Source organism: Hypanus sabinus, chromosome 6, assembly GCF_030144855.1.
Source record: "Hypanus sabinus isolate sHypSab1 chromosome 6, sHypSab1.hap1, whole genome shotgun sequence".
NCBI classification, from domain to species: domain Eukaryota; kingdom Metazoa; phylum Chordata; class Chondrichthyes; order Myliobatiformes; family Dasyatidae; genus Hypanus; species Hypanus sabinus.
In genome coordinates this window covers 92,896,660-92,918,990 of record NC_082711.1, presented here as the reverse complement: position 1 = coordinate 92,918,990, position 22,331 = coordinate 92,896,660, and the positions used below count along the sequence as shown (strand labels likewise).

Below are 22,331 nucleotides of genomic sequence, written 5' to 3'. Positions count from 1 at the left end.
CATCAATGTAAACTGTAAATTAAGTTCCATCAGAGAATAGAATCTGCTACCCTGCTACTCCTATATACATGATGTAGTTGATTCTTAATGGCTGTGAAGTTCCTAAGGACAGATAAAAGCATTGGTTATAGGAAAGAAGCAAATAGGAAAAAGCAATAGGGGCTCATGCTCCACAGAGACCTTCTACTTATTACAATGCAGAAGGAGGTAATTCTGCCCGTCAAGTTCATGTTGGTTCCCATTATGAAAGCAGAGGAATGCTCTGCACGTTCAAGAGCTTTAGAGGAACAAGAAGCAGAGTTAACTAACAGTTGAGGTCTAACTTGATTTCCATTTCCTTAGATGCTGCTGAGTATTTCTAGTATTTTTCTATTTTTATTTCAGATTTCAGGCATCTGCAATTATTTTCTTCACTGCTATTGAACACGTTACCGCTTGATTTATTTCACTTTGCCCCAGCAACTTATTTCCTGTCACATGTCCATTAATGGCCTTTTGATTACAGAGCCAATGAACCCACCGACCTGACTTTGGAATGTGGGAGGAAAGTGAAGCAGCCAAAGGAAAAGTGCGGTCATAAAGAGAAAGTGCGTAGTCCAACATAAGACACCAGAAGTCAGAGCTGAACCCAGATTATGGGAGCTCAGAGTTCAAAAGTTCAAAGTGCATTCATTATCAAAATATTTATACATTATACAACCCTGAGATTTGTCTCCTATGGCTGCCATGAAACAAAGGAATGCAAAAGAACCCATAAAAAAAGACAGTCAAACAGCCAATGTGTGGAGAAAATCAAATAAAACATGCAAACAAGAAAGACAAGAAAATAGCATTCTGAACTGAAAACTGCAGAGAGTCTATTGCCAAACCTTTAGGTTAGCGCAGAGCCAAGCAACAAGCTGAACCAGCCCATCCCTCACTTCACGTATCAACACCCTAACCTTTTCAATCTGACCCGGCACCTAAATCATTGTTCAAATATTGGTCTCAGTCGCTTTAATACGGCCAGTTTGGCCCTTAGCTGAATTCTCCAATTTGGCCCAGTGCCTAAATCGTCATCCAAACGTTGAGTTCGGTCACTTTGAGACACTCTGGGGCCTGTACCCTGCCGTGTTGGTTCGGCCTGTACCTGACCTTTCCAATGCAGCTCAGCACTTAATTCAGTCAAACCTTAGGTCTTCCTTGCTCTCAGCAACAGGCCTGCTGCTGTCTTGCCTCATCTGTGTTCTGCCACATCGAATTGCTTCCAATTTGTGATGATCGTTTACCAGAATAAAAAAGTCATTAGCAAAGTATTTAGTTGTTCTCCATGTTCCGCTGGCCACCAGCCAGAAGTCATTGAGATTCACTAGTCAACCCATCAGCACCAACTGCTGCATTACCATGCAGCCAAAGGCTAATTAATCTCACCTCCTCCTTCCCTGTTTGCCTGACTTCCTTTTATTATCTAAACCTATTAATTTCAGATATGAAATTAGCATTACACCAGGTATCAGTTATTGTTTGCGAAGGAAAATTCCCAAAGCGCACCACCTTCTGTATAACTACTTTCGTTGCTTCATTTGTGAAAGGACAGGGTTGGATTTTTAGACCCTTTCCCTGCTCCCAGGTTCTCGAGTAAGCAGAAATGATTTCTTTCTGTCTACTAATAAGTTTCATTTATTGGAAGGATTGTATTTGGTTAGCCCATGCCTCATACTCATCCTACTACAATTCTTCCAAAGACAGTAGCCTTTCATGGCCCTAAAGGTCCAATGGAGCTGGAACCCTTGATGCTTCGGAGGGTCCAAGAGTTGTGACTAGGCCAATAGCAACCACAAATCATGTGATCAAATACCTTTCTAAATGCTTGTAAATGATAAATGACTTACAGAGGACTGAAAAGCTTGAGCATATAGACATTAAGGAAGAGGATGTGCTGGAGCTTTTGGAAAGCATCAAGTTGGATAAGTCAGCAGGACCAGATGAGGTATACTCCAGGCTAATGTGGGAGGTGAGGGAGGAGATTGCTGAACCTCTGGCGATGGTCTTTGCATCATCAATGGGGAAGAGAGAGGTTCTGGAGGATTGGAGAGTTGTGGATGTTTTTCCCTTATTCAAGAAAGGGAGTAGTGATAGCCCAGGAGATTATAGACCAGTGAGTCTCACATCAGTGGTTAGTTAGTTGTTAGAGAAGATCCTGAGGGGCAGGATTTATGATGAGGAATAGTCAACATGGCTTTGTCAAAGCCAGGTAGTGCATTACGAGCCTGATTGAATTTTTTGAGAATGTGACTAAACACATTGATGAAGCTAGAGCAGTAGATGTATATAGATTTCAGCAAGGCATTTGATAAGATACCTCATGCAAGGCTTATTGAGAAAGTAAGGAGGCATGGGATCCATGGGGACATTGCTTTGTGGATCCAGAACTGGCTTGCCTACAGAAGGCAAAGAGTGGTTATAGACAGGTCATATTCTGCATGGAGGTCAGTGACCAGTGGTGTGCCTTAGGGATCTGTTCTGGGATCCCTACCCAACGTGATTTTTATAAATGCCTTGGATGAGGAAGTGGAGGGATGGGTTAGTAAGTTTGCTGATGACACAAGGGTTGGAGGTTTTGTGGATAGTTTGGAGGGCTGTCAGAAGTTACAGCGCGACATTGATAGGATGCAAAACTGGGCTGAGAAGTGGCAGGTGGAGTTCAACCCAAATAAGTGTGAAGTGGTTCATTTTGGTAGGTCAAATATCATGACAGAATATAGTATTAATGGTAAGACGCTTGGCAGTGTGGAGGATCAGAGGGATCTTGAGGTCTTAGACTATAGGACACTCAAAGCTGCTGCGCAGGTTGACTCTGTGTTTAAGAAGACATATGGTGTATTGGCCTTCATCAATCATGGGATTGAGTTTAGGAGCCGAGAGGTAATGTTACAGCTATATAGGACCCTGATCAGACCCTTTTTAAAGTACTGTGCTCAGTTCTGGTCGCCTCACTACAGGAAGGATATGGAAACCATAGGAAGGGTGCAGAAGAGCTTTACAAGGATGTTACCTGGATTGGGTAGCATGCTTTGTGAGAATAGGTTGAGTGAACTCGGCCTTTTCTCCTTGGAGCGACAGAGGATGAGAGGTGACCTGATAGATGTGTACAAGATGACGAGAGGCATTGATCCTGTGGATAGTCAGAGGCTTTTTCCCAGGGCTGAAATGGCTAGCATGAGAGTTTTAGCATAGATTTAAGATGCTTGGAACTAAGTACAGAGATGTCAGGGGTAAGTTTTTTTTTACACAGACAGTGGAGAGAGTGTGGAATGGGCTACCAGCTGCAGCGGTGGAGGTGGATATGATTGAGTCTTTTAAGAGAGTCCTGAATAGGTACATGGAGCTTAGAAAAATAGAGGGCTATGGGTAACCCTAGGTACTTTCTAAGGTAGGGACATGTTTGGCACAGCTTTGTGGGCCGAAGGGCCTGTATTGTGCTGTAGGTTTTCTTTGTTTCTATGTAAATCTTACCAATAATCAATAATTAAAAATAATTGGTTTAGATTTAAATGTATTTTTAAATATATTGTCGAATAAATGCAAAAGTAATGCATTTATCCAATGTAAATTGTTTAAAAGATTGAATCAATTAAAATTTTGAAAAAGAAACTCTTTACTTGTACTTATTTTGTCCATTCAGCTCAGCACACAGCTAACATGATAGGACGGCACAAGATTCAAGAATAAAGGCTGGGCTGAAACTGTGGGGGAAGTGTGATATATGCCCAGCTACTCAGCTTAGCTTAGCTGAACTTTGTCAATAGGTTCATGGCTGAGCCTAATAGCAAAATGAGAGGTCTTAGACATGCAAATGATGTCCAGCGTATTATATAATTGGGTGCTGCAATTACAGAGGATTTCAGTTAATTGTGCGATCTGTTAATCAGGCCAACTGCTTATTTGGGACAACTCTTAACGAACAAAAACTAATCGAGAAAATAGCTGGGGTTTCCTTCATTTACTTGGGACATTATATCGCATAATTTGGGCAGGATATTGTTGCCAAACACCTTCTAGCTGGCATCAAACTTGTGCACTTTGGTGGCCTTCGGACGCCACACTGTACTTAGAGCAAGCAGTTTTTAACCAGCGCCAGTTGCATGCGTTTGTGTTCAAAAAGCAATGATTTTTGCCACTGATAGTTGGCAAGAAATAACCTGAAGCCTCCGTTGGTCAGAGTTGACCATGGATATTGCATTCTAGCTGTCTAGATATGAAAGCGTGGGCAGATATCGTGAGCAAGCTGGTGAACCCAATGGAACAGCAGAGGCCGATACAGTTTGGTACTAGCACTGTCACAAGAGTTGCCAGTCAGCATAGAACTCAATGTAGGACTGCCTTAGGGACGCCAGCTCCAGATTTTCCCCTCAGAGTTTAATCCTGAGCCTTCCCCATGAGAGAGTATAGCCAGAAGGCAGCGGAAGTTTGCGATCAGAGTTTTCCTTTTCCTAGATGAGCTGCCAACCATGGGTGATCTGCCTGAAGAAACTGCCTTTAGGGTGCCAGTAACCTACCTTTGCCCCTTTACTTGTCAGCAGTAACAGTTCCGCTGGGCTGAGTAACACATGAAGGCCAGAAGCTCAGAGGCTGTCAAAGGCTATTTGAGTGCAGTTAATAGGTAGTGGGAGCTTGTCCCCATTACCACCCCCATCACCACTCCTTCCAGCTATAACAAACTTAAGGAACCAAAAAATAAGCAGTAAGACAATTCAGAACTGTTTTATTCTCCATGGTTTCAAACATTTAGGAATGGAGTTGCCAGGTACAGCTAGGATTGAAAATGAAATGATTTTATTACTTCAACAAGTTAGGAGCTAAGAAGGATATGAAGGTATTGACCGTCATCTTGAATATTGTCATGAATATAAAGATTTGGAATATACAATTGTCAAAAACATTATTTGAAGGCATTTGATTATCTGCACTAGGTGTCTGTGCTGATTTTGTTCATTTACAGTCAATGAAAAGAACACAACAGCATACACTGGATGAATTCCCCCATTGATAACTATTGGAAACCAATCCACACTTTCATAATACTGTAGTAGTATTGATAGAGTTCTAATTTGTTCTGTACTGCATTTAAATACATGATTTGTTACTCAGTTAAACATTAGTTTGCCTTTTTTATAATTTTGTAACTATTTGCATGAAATTTCAGCTAATTTGCGCAGCTGCTTAATTGAGCCAAAGTGTACTGGTCCTGGTGTGTCCCAATTAACCTGAAATCACTGTATATGTTCAGAAGTCAGGAACATGCTAATCATGCAATTGTCATGGACTTAAATAGAATTGCCAAGGGTTCAGTTTGTCTGAGTATAAGTCATTAATGCAACTCCCTACAATGTGTGCTTCCTGTTTAATTATAAGCAGGATGGAATTAACAACAAACTTCCTGTACTGTACAGCTTTTGACTTCACACAAATCTGTGTTACATGGCAAGTGCTTTACGTCATGCACCTTTCTCACTCAAAGGAAAATGAAACATCACTTAAGTATTCTTCAATTCCTCACTAAGAGTAAGTTAAGGTACATTGATGGCATAGAGCTTTACTCAGAGGGTGAGAAAATGCATTAAATCATATTGCAAAAGTAGAATACAACAGTGCTAGAATGCTATAAACCTAAAAATTTAATTACATAGCACTGTTGCCAGAATTTCAGATGGTGGCAAAAGAGTGTACCAATTGAGTGGTGTTGCACTAACAACATCAGTTTTGTTTTGTTTTAAAAAGCATGCATGTAGGAGATGGGTTTAACTGGTGTATTCACATTGCAGCAAGACATCACCCAACAAAAGTGCTGAGCTTCTATGTACTGATTTCCAGCATCTGCAGATTTTCTGCTTGTGCTGAGTTTCTATGCCCATCTTCCTTTGTAAATCACTAATCTCCATTTCCTGAGATTCAAATCACACCTCCCACACTTCCTCAACCCAAACCCACAATGCTCATCCATCTCATATCCTAAATCCTTCAAGTAGCCCCCAAAACTATAACTCCACCCCAGTATTGAGTCTCCCGTCATTCACATCCTGTGGGTCCATCACTAGTCGGAAACTCATATGAAGCAGCCACATGAATACTGTGATTAGAAGAGCTGACCAGAGGTTGTGTATCCTGCTGTTGCTGAATCATTGCCTGGCCCCCAAGAGCCCTCCCATAGTGTACAAGTCAGACAGATGATGGAATACTTGCCTGCTTAAATGTTCAAAAAACTATAAAGAAGCTCTAGGACAAGGTATACAAGATGCCTCTTCTCTGACCCTTAGCATTTGTTTCCTCCATCGTTGGTGCATAATGGATGCTGTGTTTACAAATTGGAAAGTGCATTGCCGTATGAGAGACTATGATAGCACGTCCCAAACCCAAGACCACACCCACATAGATAAAACAGGGCAAAAGGCATATTAACAGGTTTCCCTCCAAGTTACATTCTATGCTGGATTGGAAAGAATTGCTAGCCCTTAATTGCCACAAGGCAATTATATCTAAATACATCCCAATCCACTGGCACAGTTGGAGTATCTTCATTGGAAGAACTGGAGCAATTTAATAGCTAGTTCACCACCACCATCTCAAGGGTAATTAAGGAGCAGCAACAGAAATGCTGCCCTTGCCAGACCCAGATCATGAAAAGTAAAAGATAATCAATCTGAAGTACAACCACCGCCTTTTCTCCACTGATTCCCTACATTCCAGCTGCTGGTTCTGCCCCAGCGCTTCTTCAGATTCCAATTGTTTGTTACTATGACCCCCTTCCCAGATACCCAACTCCAAAAGCCTGTCCCTTCCAGCCTCTTTCCAGATATCAAATGCAAAAATCCCACCTATTGAGCTGACCACAAGATAAGCATTATGATATTTGTGAACCTCAGAAAATATGCAAAGCCTGATTATTCCAGCTGAAGCTACTTGCCTACGCACCTGACTGCTGTGCGCTCTAACGGCTGCAGTACAGTTATTATACAGGGGAATTTTTTTCAACAAAAGCTAATTAATATGTTGAACAGGTGAACTTCATGTAGTTTTATTTCTTCTGCAATTTCAGTTTTGAGCCAAAATATTCTGAGCTCATGTCTCATTTCACAGATTTGAACAGCACACAGAAGTTTGCATTTCTATAGCACCTTCAAATTAGTGAAATATCTCAGTACATAGATAGAGCAATCGAGTCATAGAAAAGTACGACACAGAAACAGGCCCTTTGCCCCATCTAGTTTGTGCCAAGCTATTTAAAATGCTACACCCATCAACCTGCCCCAGGACCATAGCCTTCCTTACCCCTATCATCTTTGTACCTATCCAAACTTTTCTTAGAGAAATATCTGGTTGGAAAAGGTTACAGAAATAGGCAGACAGGGTTATGAATGAGGATAAGTTTCTGCAGGGCTGAAATTTTTGAAACCAGCCAGATGAGTATTGGAATAGTCAAGGCTAACAAAGGTATAGTACAGGATTTGTCAGCAATGGAGTGGGGATGTCCAAGCTGGGCAGGTAATGCAATGAAGGAGGAAATAATTAGTTTTATCAATACAACAGATAAGTTGATAAAAAATTAGTATTGGCCTGACTCAAACTCCAGATAATGTAGTAGTACAGGCATTGTGTATAATGATTTTAAAAATCTATACTAACAGTGAAATACTATGCGAGTCATTCCCTGTGGGATATGTGATTTGTCATAATCTTTCTCTTGTTCTCAGTTAACTTTTATTTAGCATTGAGTAAAATCCAAGGCTGACATGTGCATAAGACATAGGGTTACAAATTATGACATAGCATTATCAATTTCTACAAAAAAAACCTTTATTTTTGTGGCCCTCTTTTATTCAGTCCCTTTATAAACATGCCTGTGTTTCCTTTTGGTTTCTATGGCTGTGACACATTAGGGATTGTGTAAAAGGAGTTTATAGCATGAAAGCGCTATCTAGCTAGCTTTATGATACTTTTATCAGGGACTATAGAGTGAATATATTTAATAACATGAACCTCTACATTTAGAAGAGATAAGAGATAACAGAGCAGATGGCTTCATCTCTCAACTTCATCAGCAGCCTACACTCACAACATTTTTGTGCAAAGTAGATATCTGCCACTTTCCACTACTTGGTTTCTCTGCATCAATGCAGAACAGTAATCACAAGAAACTGCACAAACCTATTTTCAAACAACTCCAACCTTATGGATGAGTAGCTCTTTCCAAATTTCACTCAGAGTTTCTTTTAGCACTATGCTGGATGTTCACTATTTTTAAAGTAGATCTACCAAGTCCTCTAAACATTTGCCTCAAACAATGTATGGGGATGTGGACAAAGTCATTGTACATTGTACTTTGTTCAAAAGCTACATTTCTCCTTTTAGTAAAGAAATTGCAGGTTTTAAAAGATTGTCCACCTCTCCAGTAACTCAAATCCATCCTGTAAATCATTTTTATTAGGTAACATTTCTTCACAGCTTCTCACTGACTCATTTTCAAGTGCCTTGTCCTTGTCCACTTTAGCATGAAATTTCAATCAACATCACTAAAGCCAGCGTAATTAACTTTATCTTGGCATTGTAATTAATGACATACAAAGAGTTTTCACATTTACCTGAGCTTTATTAATCATTTTATGATGTTGCTCTATTTTAAGATAACTGATATTCTGAGAACATTTTCTGTGCAAATTTCTATAGGCAAAGTGCTTTATATTTGCACACAGTTGTGCCGATGCCAGTGTCTATGCATGTGAATCATTTGATGCGTACTACTTCTTTCAGCACTTTAGCACTCATCAGTGATGAGTCAACTGTCACATAAACCTTAACCTTGGAGTAAGAGTGGGATACTTCACTCCCCAAGCCTAATCTGTCCTCAAAACAATCATAAGAAATCAAGAAAATTCAGCATTTTCTTGCCTTCACCCCTTATCCCACAGATCTCTTCGCTATTCAGAACTACATTTTATACTTCTTTGAAATGAATTGGCCTCAATTCTCATCCAAGATAGAGAATTCCGCAGGTTCACCATGCTTTGGTGGAGGAAGTTTATCCTCACATTAGTCCCAAATATTTTACCCAACATCCTCATCCTATGATCTTCGTTTTGAACATCACCATTGAGAACAATCTTTCTGCTTCTAATCTGCCCAGTCTCATCAGGATTTTACAAATTTCATTGAGGTTCCCCTCATTCTTCAGAACCCTGGAAACTACAAGCCTAATTGTCCCAATTGCTACTCATACTTTAGTCCTGCCAGCTCAGGAATCAGTTGCGTAAACTTTTGTTACACTCCTTCCATAGCACATCTGAACTTTCTGAAATAAGGAGACTAATGTTGCACACAATAACTCAAGGAGTGATCTCACTGAAACCCTCTACAATTGGAGTACGTCATCCTCTTCCTGTACTTATGTCCCTCGTTTATAGAGAGCAACATGTAATTCATCTCAAGGGAATCCAGTTCTCATTGTACTCCTCAACACTTCCTACACTGTCACCTCTTCCATATGATCTGTTATATAATCAGTCTTCCTGTTCTATCATCTCTCTTTTATTGACATTATATTGCATCTACCATGGATTTTCAACTCATTCAACCTCTTCAAATCACACTGGATCCTTTCAGATTTTTCTTCACATCATCTGCTTGTTTTGTACTGTCCACAAACTTGGAAATACTACATCTAATTTCCTCAACTAAATCATTAATCATTTAATTCTGGTGTGAGCGACCCCGGTTTCACCATTAGTTGCAGAATTAGCTATGCGATGTTTGCCAATTATTATAATTATTTTATTTTAGTCAATTAATGTTCATATCCTTTATAATTTTCTAGATAGATATATGAAAGTGGTCAATTGCTTAGTCCTGGTTCAAGCATGAATGCCAGTCATCAGAAAGGTTGCTATAGTGTACAAAGGCACAAAATAAAGTGTGTTACTGCAAGCCATGCAGTCATTCTCTTTATACCTTAGTATAGGAGCAAAAATTAACCAACTTTTTGAACATAATCATTTAATGAAAATCAGATTCCATTTTTTCTTGTCAGCAGAATGAGATATAACATTCCTGATGATTAATAACCCTTGGCAAGCATTCACCTTCTTCCAGTTCAGAGCCCTTTAGCAACTTACAACCTACAAAACTAGGGTGGATTAAGTCATCTTCACCCAAAAGGACTGCATAAGAAAGATAGATGATCTTACTTCCTCAAACACGAGGAAATCTGTAGATACTGGAAATTCAAGCAACACATACAAAATGCAGATGGAACACAGCAGGCCAGGCAGCATCTGTAGGAAGAAGCACTGTCAACGTCTCAGCCTGAAATGTTGACTGTGCTTCCTCCTATAGATACTGTCTGGCTTACTGCATTCCATCAGCATTTTGTGTGTGTTCCTTGATCTTACTTTCTATCTAGTTTTATAATATTCCTACCACATGAAGATGTACGTGTCTGAAGCCTACATCTGCCTTTAGCTAACTTTCCATGACTCTTTTTACCGCTTCACGAAACTCTTGACTATTTCATCTAAAGCAACCTAGCTTACTTCTTATCTAATACAATCTATTGGAAGTGACATGGTTCCACCTGATCATCAAAACTCTACTCCAAACTAGAGAAAAGTTGCACTGCCCAAAAATATCCTTCAACCAACTCGCCAAAATAACAACTTTTTTGCTATTTGCAGGTTTTTATTGTGTACAATTTGGCTATTGCATTTTTTGCATCTCCACAATCAGTATTAAATGAATATTCCAGTGCTGTATATCTAAAATGGAATATTCTGAGGTTGTGAAAATTGATACATCAATCTAAGTCTTTTTTATCTTTTAGCGTTATCATGTCGAAAACAAGATGGCAGTCAAGTGGACATAAGCAATTGCTTGAAGTGGGCAGGCACCATGCCGGCTTTAACTCAACTTTGTCAATTGCCCTGCCAGGATGACTGCCAGTTCACCAACTGGTCTAAATTTTCCTCCTGCACTGGTGATTGTGGCACAGTACAAACCAGACGAAGAACAATTGTTGGTAAGTCAATGAACAACCCGACCATGTGACCATTCTTTCCCTCCCTTAACATGATACCTCAAGGTAAACATGCATGCTCACAATTTTTCCTTCCTGTTTATATGTTGAAATATTCTTGCAGAAGAGCAAAGTCAGAAATAGACAATTAATGCAATCGATTATAACAGAATTTTATGATGCAATAAGGTATTTTTGCATACATTTCCTATGTGATTATTTCAATGATAAATTTTTGCATTAACATGGTAATAACAAACATTTTCTGTGCTTTAAGCATATAATTTTTGCATCATTACATTACTGGCAAAACAACCCATGAACTCAATGCAACTAATAAAACTGCATTGTGAAATATGCATTATTAATAATGTTCTAGGCACCTATATTATCAGATTCCTTTTGATTATTCAAATAAAATAGCAAATAGAACCTCATGAATAAAAGGTACGTATATTCAATATTTATTGCAAAGAAATGTAAATAAAGGTCTTTACAGTAGGTGTAATAATTTATTTTTGTGAATAGCTAGATAAATGTTAGACTCTTTACTTATATATCAATGCATAGAGGATTAAAGACTGTATTCTTTCAAGAATTTGTCATCTCAAGCTGCTTCTTTTAATTACGTTTTTATAGGTGCCCGAGAGAAATTTAAAACTTACCCCTCCTATCTATCCAACAATCCCTTTCACCCCATACTATCAGATAGAAGATCCAGTAGCATTAGAACAAGAACTATTAGAATGGGAAACAGCTTCTTTCCCCAAGCCATGAGACTATTGAACTTCCTGCCACCACCCAGATCTCGTCATGTATGAAACACAAGTATCATTGTACTGCTTACTTTTTAAACTTGTGTCATAAATACATTTTATTATTTGTTAATTTATTTGTGGTAATATTACTTTATGTGTTATGAATGTGAGTTTTATGTACTGTGCTGTGCACGTAAGTCCAGAGGAATGTTGTCTTGTTTGGCAGCATACATGTATACAGTTGAATAACAATAAACTTGAACTTTAACTTGAGTTCTACCATTTCAGAGCCACCTGTTCCTTGCAAACATGAATTTGAACAAGCCAAGTTTGAAACAAAATGTAAAGCAGGACCATACTGCTCACCTTTCAGCTTTTAAACTCACTGCTGTTTTCAGGGCCTCTACCTTTATGTTTGGGCAGCTGGCGATACTCTTTCCCATGCCAACAACTAAGGGCAGCTACCTTCAAGCAGAAGATTCTAAATCCAGAAGCCCTAATCCTGTCCACCCCATTCTGGGATTAGCCTCATTGCCTGAAGTTTTCATCAAATACAAATATTCTATGATTATTTGTCTACTGATATTTTAGTATCTCTTATTGCATTTTAGTGTCTGATTATTCATTTTAACTGCATATATTAGCTTATTTTTTGAATTATGCTAAATTGGAGACTTCAAACAAAACGTTCCTGACTGGAACCATTAAGAAGAACTAATCAAGCCAGATATCTTCACTAATTCCCCAAAACATGGTTGAAATTCCTATTCCCAGGCAAGTGCAGAAATACATAGCTTCAGCAAAAATATCTTACAAAACATTTTAATTTTCAAAACTAAAAAAGTTATGTTTTTTCCAGAGTATTTTTGAATTTTTCATGTATGTTTTCATGAAATCTATGATTCCTGCCCGGTATTGGATTCATTTGGATTATCTTCTAGTTTGTTTTTGCATACTCTTCATTTTAGGGGGTGTAGCAGATTAGAAATCAACAGAGAAGGTCTTGGGATCATTGGGATGAAAAATGAGAAAAATATGGATGAATATTCTTATGAGTTAAGGATGAGTGCCATGACATTGAAGAGGCAGAAATGATCCTTCACTTACAAACCAAGGACTATCGAACAAGTAGTAGGCAGCTAATTACAGACTTCCACAATATTGTTCCCAATCAAGCTACCACTCTAAAAGTTGGGTGAACTATTTGATGGTATTTTTCACATAGCCCTTCCCTGAAAGTAAGTGTTTGGTGTTCTAAAGCACCTCATCTCATGGCCAAGATTAGGAACTTTGAAGGGTCAGGAAATCATCTGGATCTTCTAATAACGTGGCCCAATATAATACCAAGTAATTCACATTGAATTCTATTTACTCTATTTGTTACATCCTTCCACATACATGAGGGTAAATCTTTACGTTACGTCTTCTTCTAAATGTGCAATGTGCAGTCATAGTAATTTATAATAATTTATAATAAATATGAAACTGGAGATGAAAAGTTTACTTTCAGAGTATCTTGCTTTGGTAAATTCAGCAATATTTTTCTCACACTTAGAAGTTTTTATTATTCTAATATTTTCCTTGATTGATAATTTTTTTCATTATTACTATCAGGTAAGAGCAAGAAGAGAGAAAAGTGTAGGAACACTCAACTTTTCCCTCTGATTGAAACCCAGTTCTGTCCCTGCAACAAATACACTGCACAGCCAGTAGGCAACTGGTCAGACTGCATTCTACCTGAGGGAAAGACGGAGACCATGCTTGGCATGAAGGTCCAAGGAGACAACAAGGAGTGTGGACGGGGCTATCGCTATCAGGCATTGGCATGTCGAGATCAAAATAATAGACTTGTGGAATCAGGACGATGCAACAGACATGGTTAGCAAAGCAGTAATGCTTTTTTCAATTAGTGCATATGCATGTCAAAAACTTCACCAGTATGCTATGTCTTCAAAGTGTCATATTCCAGTTTGAAAGAACACAGCTTGATCACGCATTAGTTCAAAATAACTCCGTAATTTGACTAAATAGCAGTTGATCCTTAACCTCCTGATCCTAAACATTTTTTTCCTGTTATATCCTCAGAAGATTTTGTTCTCTTAGTGATAAAAATTCCATTTCCACATTTTTATATACTTTCAACAACATTATATCAGCAACCATTAATGGCACAAAATTCTTTAGATTTGAAATTCTCTAATTGAAGAAATATCTTCTGAATCTTGTGGTTGATCCTATATTCTTAACTCTAAGTTAGTTTCTAGACATTTCTCACGGGAATATATAATTCTGCTGAGAAATCATTAGGTTGTTTGTCCCTGGTGCAGCAAAACCTGGATAACATTCACAATGGTAAGTGACAGGTAAAATTTGTTCTACAAAAATGATAGACAGTCACCACCTGCATCAAGAGCTTAGTCTAACCACCTGCCTTTGACATTTAATATCATTACCATTGCCAAGTGTTCTACCATCCTGAGAATCACTATTGTCTCAACTAGATTAACTAGGTAAGGAATTTGACACAAGCGCAGGCAAGACACTGGGTGTCCTGTTGTGAGTAACTCATTGCTTCATACCACAATGTCTTTCTGCCATCTACACAACAACATCCAGGAACATGTTGAAATGTTCTCTGCTTGTCCAGATGAAGCCAGCTCTAGAAATACTCAAGCACCCCAACTCCATCTAGAACAATAAGAAACTTGAGTTGCACCCCACATGTATCCTAGTTGTTAATTTCTGCAACCACTATTCCTAGAAACATCAGGTTGTAGTCCAGAAAGTAATCTCTTTCGCTGTATTTGTATTAATATGATAGGCTTGAGCATAGTATTGTAAAAGACCCTTCTTCACAAATTTTTATTCCTCTCTCTTGCTATATTTGATAACTCCAGGAATACTGTCAAAATGGCTTACCACCCAACAAAATAAGACCTAATACCTATCTCTGCACAAAACACTACTCAACATGAAGACAAGGTTTACATCATTTTCAATCAATTTTGTTTTCAAAAAGCAAATATTAACCATTTTGGATGATCACAAAATTTGCAGGAGAATTGAAATCTTTAAATAAGGGCAATTTTTCTAAAATTTGATTAGGATAAAGATCAGTTAAGAATAAAACCCGATGCTTGGAAATCACAGCTTGATTTACTGTTCATAGCCAAGTTTTTTATAATGTCTCTATCTATTTTAATTTGTTTCATATCCCATAACATTACTAAAATGGTTGTGCTTACTGTTTCATACTAATCAATCCCACATCGCTTGCATTTAATGTCAGGTTTAAAGAAAAGGAATATTGGATTATATAGTAGGTAAATAAATCTGACTTAAAATACCTTAAAAGTTCTATCAAAATATTTTTCTTCAAGGATTGATTTCTGTTAAAAGTTAACAATACAAGGAATTTAAACATCACAGTATCAAATTACATAGTGAAATCATCAAATGAAAAACATTTATTATAATTACCTTTTGTTTGAAACCGAGAGGGAGTTGAAAAGGCAATATTTCTTATCAGTCTGTTGCCTTGATGAGAATTATAGACGATAGACAGTAGGTGCAGGAGTAGGCCATTCGATCCTTTGAGCCAGCACTGCCATTCAATGTGATCATGGCTGATCATCCACAATCAGTACCCCCTTCCTGCCTTCTCCCCATATCTCTTGACTCCGCTATCTTTAAGAGCTCTATTTTACTCTTTCCTGAAAGCATCCAGAGAATTGGCCTCAACTGCCTTCTGAGGAAGTGCATTCCATAGATCCACAACTCGCTGGGTGAAAAAGTTTTTCCTGAACTCCATTCTAAATGTCCTACCCCTTATTCTTAAACTGTGTCCTCTGGTTCTGGACTCCCCCAACATAGGGAACATTTTTCCTGCCTCTAGGATGTCCAATCCCTTAATAATCTTATATGTTTCAATCAGATCCCCTCTCATCTTCCTAAATTCCAGTGTATACAAGCCCAGTCACTCCAATCTTTCAACATATGACAGTCCTGCCATCCTGGGAATCGACCTCGTGAACCTACGCTGCACTCCCTCAATAGCAAGAATGTCCTTCTTCAGATTTGGAGACCAAACCTGAACACAATACTCCAGGTGTGGTCTCAGCAGGGCCCTGTACAACAGCAGAAGGACCTCTTTGCTCCTATACTCAACTCCCCTCGTTACGAAGGCCAACATGCCTTTAGCTTTCTTCATTGCCTGCTGTACCTGCATGCTTACTTTCAGTGACTGATGAACAAGGACACCTAGATCTCGTTGTGCTTCCCCTTTTCCTAACTTGACACCATTCAGATAGTAATCTGCCTTCCTGTTCTTGCCACCAAAGTGGATAACCTCACATTTATCCACATTAAACTGCATCTGCCATGCATCTGCCCACTCATCCAACCTGTCCAAGTCACCCTGCATTCTCCTAACATCCTCCTCATATTTCACACTGCCACCCAGCTTTGTGTCATCTGCAAATTTACTAATGTTATTTTTAATCCCTTCATCTAAATCATTAATGTATATTGTAAATTGCTGCAGTCCCAGCACCAAGCCTTGTGGTACCCCACTAGTCACTGCTTGCCATTCTGAAAAGGACCTGTTAATCCCTGCTGTTTGTTTCCTGTCTGCCAACCAATTTTCTATCCATGTTAGCACCCTACCCCCAATACCATGTGCTCTAATTTTGCTCACTAATCTCCTATGTGGGATCTTATCAAAAGCTTTCTGGAAGTCCAGGTACACTACATCCACTGGCTCTCCCTTGTCCATTTTCATAGTTACATACTCAAAAAATTCTAGGAGATTAGTCAAGCATGATTTCCCCTTCATAAACCCATGCTGACTCAGACCGATCCTGTTACTGCTAACCAAATGTGCCACTATTTCATCTTTTATAATTGACTCCAGCATCTTCCTCACCACTGATGTCTGGCTAACTGGTTTATAATTCCCTGTTTTCTCTCTCCGTCCTTTCTTAAAAAGTGGGATAACATTAGCTACCCTCCAATCCTCAGGAACTGATCCTGAATCTATAGAACATTGGAAAATGATTACCAGTGCACCCACGATTTCTAGAACCACCTCCTTAAGTACTCTGGGATGCAGACCATCAGGCCCTGGGGATTTATCAGCCTTCAGTCCCATCAGTCTACCCAACACCATTATGTTAAAAAAGGAGTATTTTAAAAGATTAGACTATTTCCATAGAACCCAAGCATGAAGGTACCAATGTACCTGATCTCCAGTCCAAAAATAACATGGGACTCATTTCATGGTATGATATCCCATGAAACTGCTCATACCCCACTCTAAAGAGATGCTAGCCAAACTCAGTAGAAATTAGCCTTATGCTCTAATTTTTCAATTTCACTTTTGGCCAATGGAAGTGACTGTGGGAGGAGCAGGAATAGAACATTCAGACATTTACACCTGCTCCTACTGAATAGATTATGCCTTATGTTTTCCTTCAGCACTACTTTGCTGCCTAAATTCACATATCCCTTAATTGCTTCAATATCCAGAAATATAATCCATACTTCCTATCAGTATGGAGCCTCGGTAAATGCATGAGTAGGTCACACAGCCTCCTATTTAACCTTGGCTCCTGTATTTTGTATCTGAGTGTGGAACATGCCACTATTACTACCCTTTTTTGTTTTCTTTTGAGATCTGCTGTCACTCACATTAAGCATTTGATAACTGAACTGGTTTAATCAGAAAGTCACTCTGATTTCTTATAACATGAGCAGTCACTATCATGCATTTATAACTGCTTCAATTGTTTTCTCTGATGTCAGCATACATAGAGGAAGCCTGTGTCATTCCCTGCCCATCTGACTGTAAGCTTAGTGAGTGGTCTAATTGGTCTCGCTGTAGCAAGTCCTGCGGCAGTGGAGTGAAGGTCAGATCCAAGTGGCTGCGTGAGAAGCCATATAATGGCGGACGGCCTTGTCCAAAGCTTGATCACGCCAACCAGGTAATTATAAACATTGTAGATTTTACCATTATGTTTGGAAGTTTTGATGATGTAACTGCTGAGTTGACAGTGAACTTGACAGCTAATTAAACATCTATTAGCCACAACAGCTGTTACATCAATAACTAGATATTTTCCAATATCATAGATGTGATCATGTTTACACTGGATTTGGAATTTGACTCTAAACCTTTAAGTTCAGTATAACTTTAACCCTGCAGTCTAAATTCAGGCAAATATAATTTTTTTGTTATAAATATAAAAAAAAGGAAACATTGTGAACATTTTGAATTTACTTTTGAATCTCTTGATGTTGGTGGAGTCTGAGACTCCAATAGAAATACAGTGATGCAAAAGAATAATGTAACTTTATTTTTGATTAAATGGCATTTTTCATTTCAGTGATATCTTAGCTGAAGCTATCCAATAGTGATTGCAGAACAGGCACATAGTAACATGAACAGAGAGGAAGGAAATATTCAAATTCAACACCCACTGCATCTTCCTTACAGATCAAGCTGTATTGAACAAGGACAAATAACCAGCAGGGCAACCATTCCCTGGTGCCTAATGGTATTCATATAAAGGAGACTTTGTTGATAAGTTGGGAGGAGGTCATGTATCCCTACTTGATTCTCAGTACTTAATTCACCCACTCCCATACTGCTGAGAGTATATGATCAACTAGACAGGGGCAAAGAAATGTGTCCAAATATCCCAGAAAGTTAAAAAATATATAGCATTTTGTTTTGTTATTCAGGCCCTGCTTCTGATTCTATTTAGAGCAATGTGCAGAATGGTATACTGACAATAGAAAGGTCAAGGCCACTACATTTGTGTGGCTATCAACAAATCGATAAAACAAGTCAGTTAAAGCATCCTTCACCAGGGGTTTCATGTCCAAATCTTTTAATTAAAAGATCATCTCTAGATAGAGCAAAAGGAGAATAAATAACTGCATAGTGTGTGCTTTGAAAATATCATACCAACTTCTTTCATAAGTCCAATCTAGTTTTGTACCTTGGAGACTCATTAGACAGATGTGTTCGGTGAAGTCTCATTAAAATGGGCAGCTGGGAAGCAAATGTTAGCTGGAGTGAAAAACAAGAAGTTGTCAAGAAGTCCTGTCTGTGTAAACACTATGGGAGAAAACATATTTAAATCTGAAACTGTCAACCTGTGCTAAATCTTCTAATTATAAACACCACATAGTAACTTTATACACAAAGACACGAAATTCCAAATATACACCTTTCTCCCCAGTTGAATGCAGGCAGCTTATGAATTTATAATTTTTTTTAAAAAAGCAGGAACAGATATTGTCATGATTATAAGAGATTTAAAAATTTCCTTTGAAAAACATTACAATTGGCATGTTATAAAAAAAGCAGGTTATAGCATTTTTTTAATGTTTTGACTCTAGTAGTTAACTGGATCTCAGTAAATCGAGGTAACAAGGAGACTGAAAGCTGCTAACTTGCAGTAGAACTGAAAATTCAATTTAAAATGAAATCCTTTGAAACAATACAATAGAATTCATTTCTATTGAAGCAGTTGGCAAAACAAGAAAGGAAAAGAAACTTGCTCTCATAATATTTTCAATGGGATTCTAATAGAAAAGCTCCAGTGAAAATCTAGACTTTGATGTGTTAAGTCTTTATGTTGGATGGGAATAAAATCACTGGTTGATCTAATAAGAATGAAAAAGCATAGGACAGGAAGTGAATAATACAGTTTCTCAGGACCAATGGTCTTAACAGATCTAGTGTAACTCCTCAGTCTACTGCCCAAAGAGGAAGACCTGCAGGCAAGCGCAATGGCACCCATTTGGCTGAACATATGCAAAAGGAGCTTTACTTAATGGGAGTAAAACATAGGTTATCAAACAAATAAAAAAGTGACTAGAAAATATAGACAGGCATGGCTCTCAGCAATTAAGCCAGGTCAATGCCAAATGGTATCTCTTCCATGATGTTTCACCTCTGATCTTGTAATGGGTGGTGACAGACATTTCACAATGTCACCTACAGTGACAGTGAATATTGAAACTTTAGGTTTATGTCTCCACATGTCTCATTGCAGCCAGAGTGTTGAGCACATGGCGAAGGTTCTAAAATTTTGACTTTGATATTAAATGGAGTTGGCAAAAATCAACAAATTTAAAATTGATGTTATTTGAATTACAAGGCTTAAAAGCCCATTCTGTAAGAACACAAATATATATTGATCTATTTTTAAAATTACTAGAAATTATAATTTACACTATTTCATTTTGAACAGTATTGAATTTTCGAAACAATGAATGACTAAATTGAATAATAACATTTCTTTATATCTTTTTTGTGCCACTGCTTTGATGACTCGTGTATTCAAAACAGGCTCAGGTAAGCCAGAACAATCCACTGTTAAATCCTTGTCTAGTAATTCGGCCTTACTCTTTGTCCACAATCATGTGTAATTAAGCGTTGGCATTAATGATTTATCTTGGTTTGAATTAAACTATTTGCACAAGTCACTGTGTGTGTGTGTGTGTGTGTGTGTGTGTGTGTGTGTGTGTGTGTGTGTGTGTGTCTGCCTGTCTCTCTGTGTGTCCAGGGGCATGTGTGTGTGTGTGTGAGTGTCTGTGTGTCCAGGGGCATGTGTGTGTGTGTGTGTGTGTGAGCATCTGTGTGTCCAGGGGCATGTGTGTGTGTGAGTGTGTGTGTGTGTGTGTGAGTGTCTGTGTGTCCAGGGGCATGTGTGTGTGTGTGTGTGTGTGTGTGTGTGTGTGTGTGTGTGTGTGTGAGAGCATCTGTGTGTCCAGGGACATGTGTGTGTGTGAGTGTGTGTCTGCCTGTCTCTCTGTGTGTCCAGGGGCATGTGTGTGTGTGTGTGTGTGTGTGAGTGTGTGTGTGTGTGTGTGTGTGTGTGTGTGTGTGTTCTTGTGTTTGATAGGCTAATTTCCCTTACTCATTTTCTGTTGGTCACAATGTAAGCTATATTGTTTCTCCATAAAAATACATTGCTATGTATTTCTATAAGATCACTCCTCATTCTTTTGAACTACAGTGGATATGCCTGTAGATTTTTTTTTTGCTGCTCATGATAAGGCAACCTTTTCTTCATAGTAATGTCCTCAATGGATCTCTTTTGGACTGCCTCTGATACCAGCATTTTATTTCTTAAATAAGAGGACCAAGGTATTAAACAATACTCCAGGAGCACTGAAGATGGTTACAGCAGTGCACCATACTGTAGCAACTTCTCAATTTCCATACTTGACAGTTCTGTACATGAGCTGTCATTCTGTTGCAGAATTCTGTGGAACAAAGAATACGAATGCTAGAATTGTCACCACCAATCCAACTGTAACTCCAGACCAATATGTTATCAAATAATCAGCAAGTTAGGTAACAAATATGGAAAGAGTAACATTTCAGGTCATTTCAGGTCAATGATTCTTCATCTCTACTGTTGCCAATGCCACAAAACATAATTATTTTTCTATCTAGACATTATTGTTGTGTCTGGTGATTATCAACATCATTTTCTGTTTTCGTTTGAGATTTCCAGATCAGTAGGTTTGTCATTTTCAATTATTGGCTATTACTGATTCACTCCTCCTATCAAAAGAAAAACAGATGATGCTACTACTAAATATGAACTACTAGATATATGGGACTGTTTCGAATACAGATACGTATCAGGTTAGAATATGTAAGGGTTCTCCAGGTCCCTGAAAACTACCCATAAGCTGATTTCTCTGTATGTCAGAAACACCTGTTTTCTATTGATACCCATGACACTACATCACTTGTTGTAATTCTTTCATTTCATTGAATTCTAATACTGTACCACCCATAAGTAAACTAATGGAATAAGTACTCTATCCAGTCATTAATGAATATCATAAAATATTATTCTTATTCTTATGTTTTTATTTTATCTCATCTCAGGCAGGTAAACCTGAGTTACTGGCATAGCCAAGCACACTCATTTCTCAATTGCTAGAAACTTTTGAGCTATTGTAGTGTGTCTAGTATTGTGATATCTGAAGATTTATATAAATATTGTTGTAAAGGCCTAATTGTTTAATGCTTTTGTTTAATGACTTGGGGATGATACCAGTTGTAGATATTACTATTGGGACATGTATACATTGTTAATGTTCTATAGTCTTTCAAATCTCTCCTTTACTTCAGCATATTTCCGGTGTTTTTCACGTTTTGTTATCTGTATGTTATTTGTGTTTGGAAAGGCTATATCTATTAAGTAAGTTGTTCTTGTTTTTTTTATCCTGTAATATTATATCCAGATGGTTATTATGGGTTGCCCCATCTGTAGTAAAGGTTCTGTTGTAATATAATTTGTAGGACTCTGAGTCTAAAACTGGATCAGGCTTGTAGTTATAATAAGGCCTGATGTCTCTTATGAGTTTGTATTTTAAAGCGAGATTCTGGTAAATGATGTTTACCAATTGATTGTCCCTATGTAAGTAATCAGATTGAGTTAAACTGCTGCAGGATCCTGTAATGTGTTGGATTGTTTCTTACCTTGCCATTTTCTGCATTT

The 22,331-nt window shown here is 38.2% G+C and overlaps 1 protein-coding gene across 1 annotated transcript in view; it reads left to right on the top strand.

The window, feature by feature from the left end:
- The window catches only part of thsd7aa (thrombospondin, type I, domain containing 7Aa), a 406,075-nt gene that overhangs the window by 322,173 nt on the left and 61,571 nt on the right, over positions 1-22,331 (top strand). The window contains exons 12-15 of the mRNA XM_059972618.1: positions 10,850-11,044; positions 13,414-13,677; positions 17,602-17,780; positions 20,159-20,164. Of these exons, the coding sequence (XP_059828601.1) occupies positions 10,850-11,044; positions 13,414-13,677; positions 17,602-17,780; positions 20,159-20,164 (644 nt within the window). The remainder of the gene's footprint in view (positions 1-10,849; positions 11,045-13,413; positions 13,678-17,601; positions 17,781-20,158; positions 20,165-22,331) is intronic.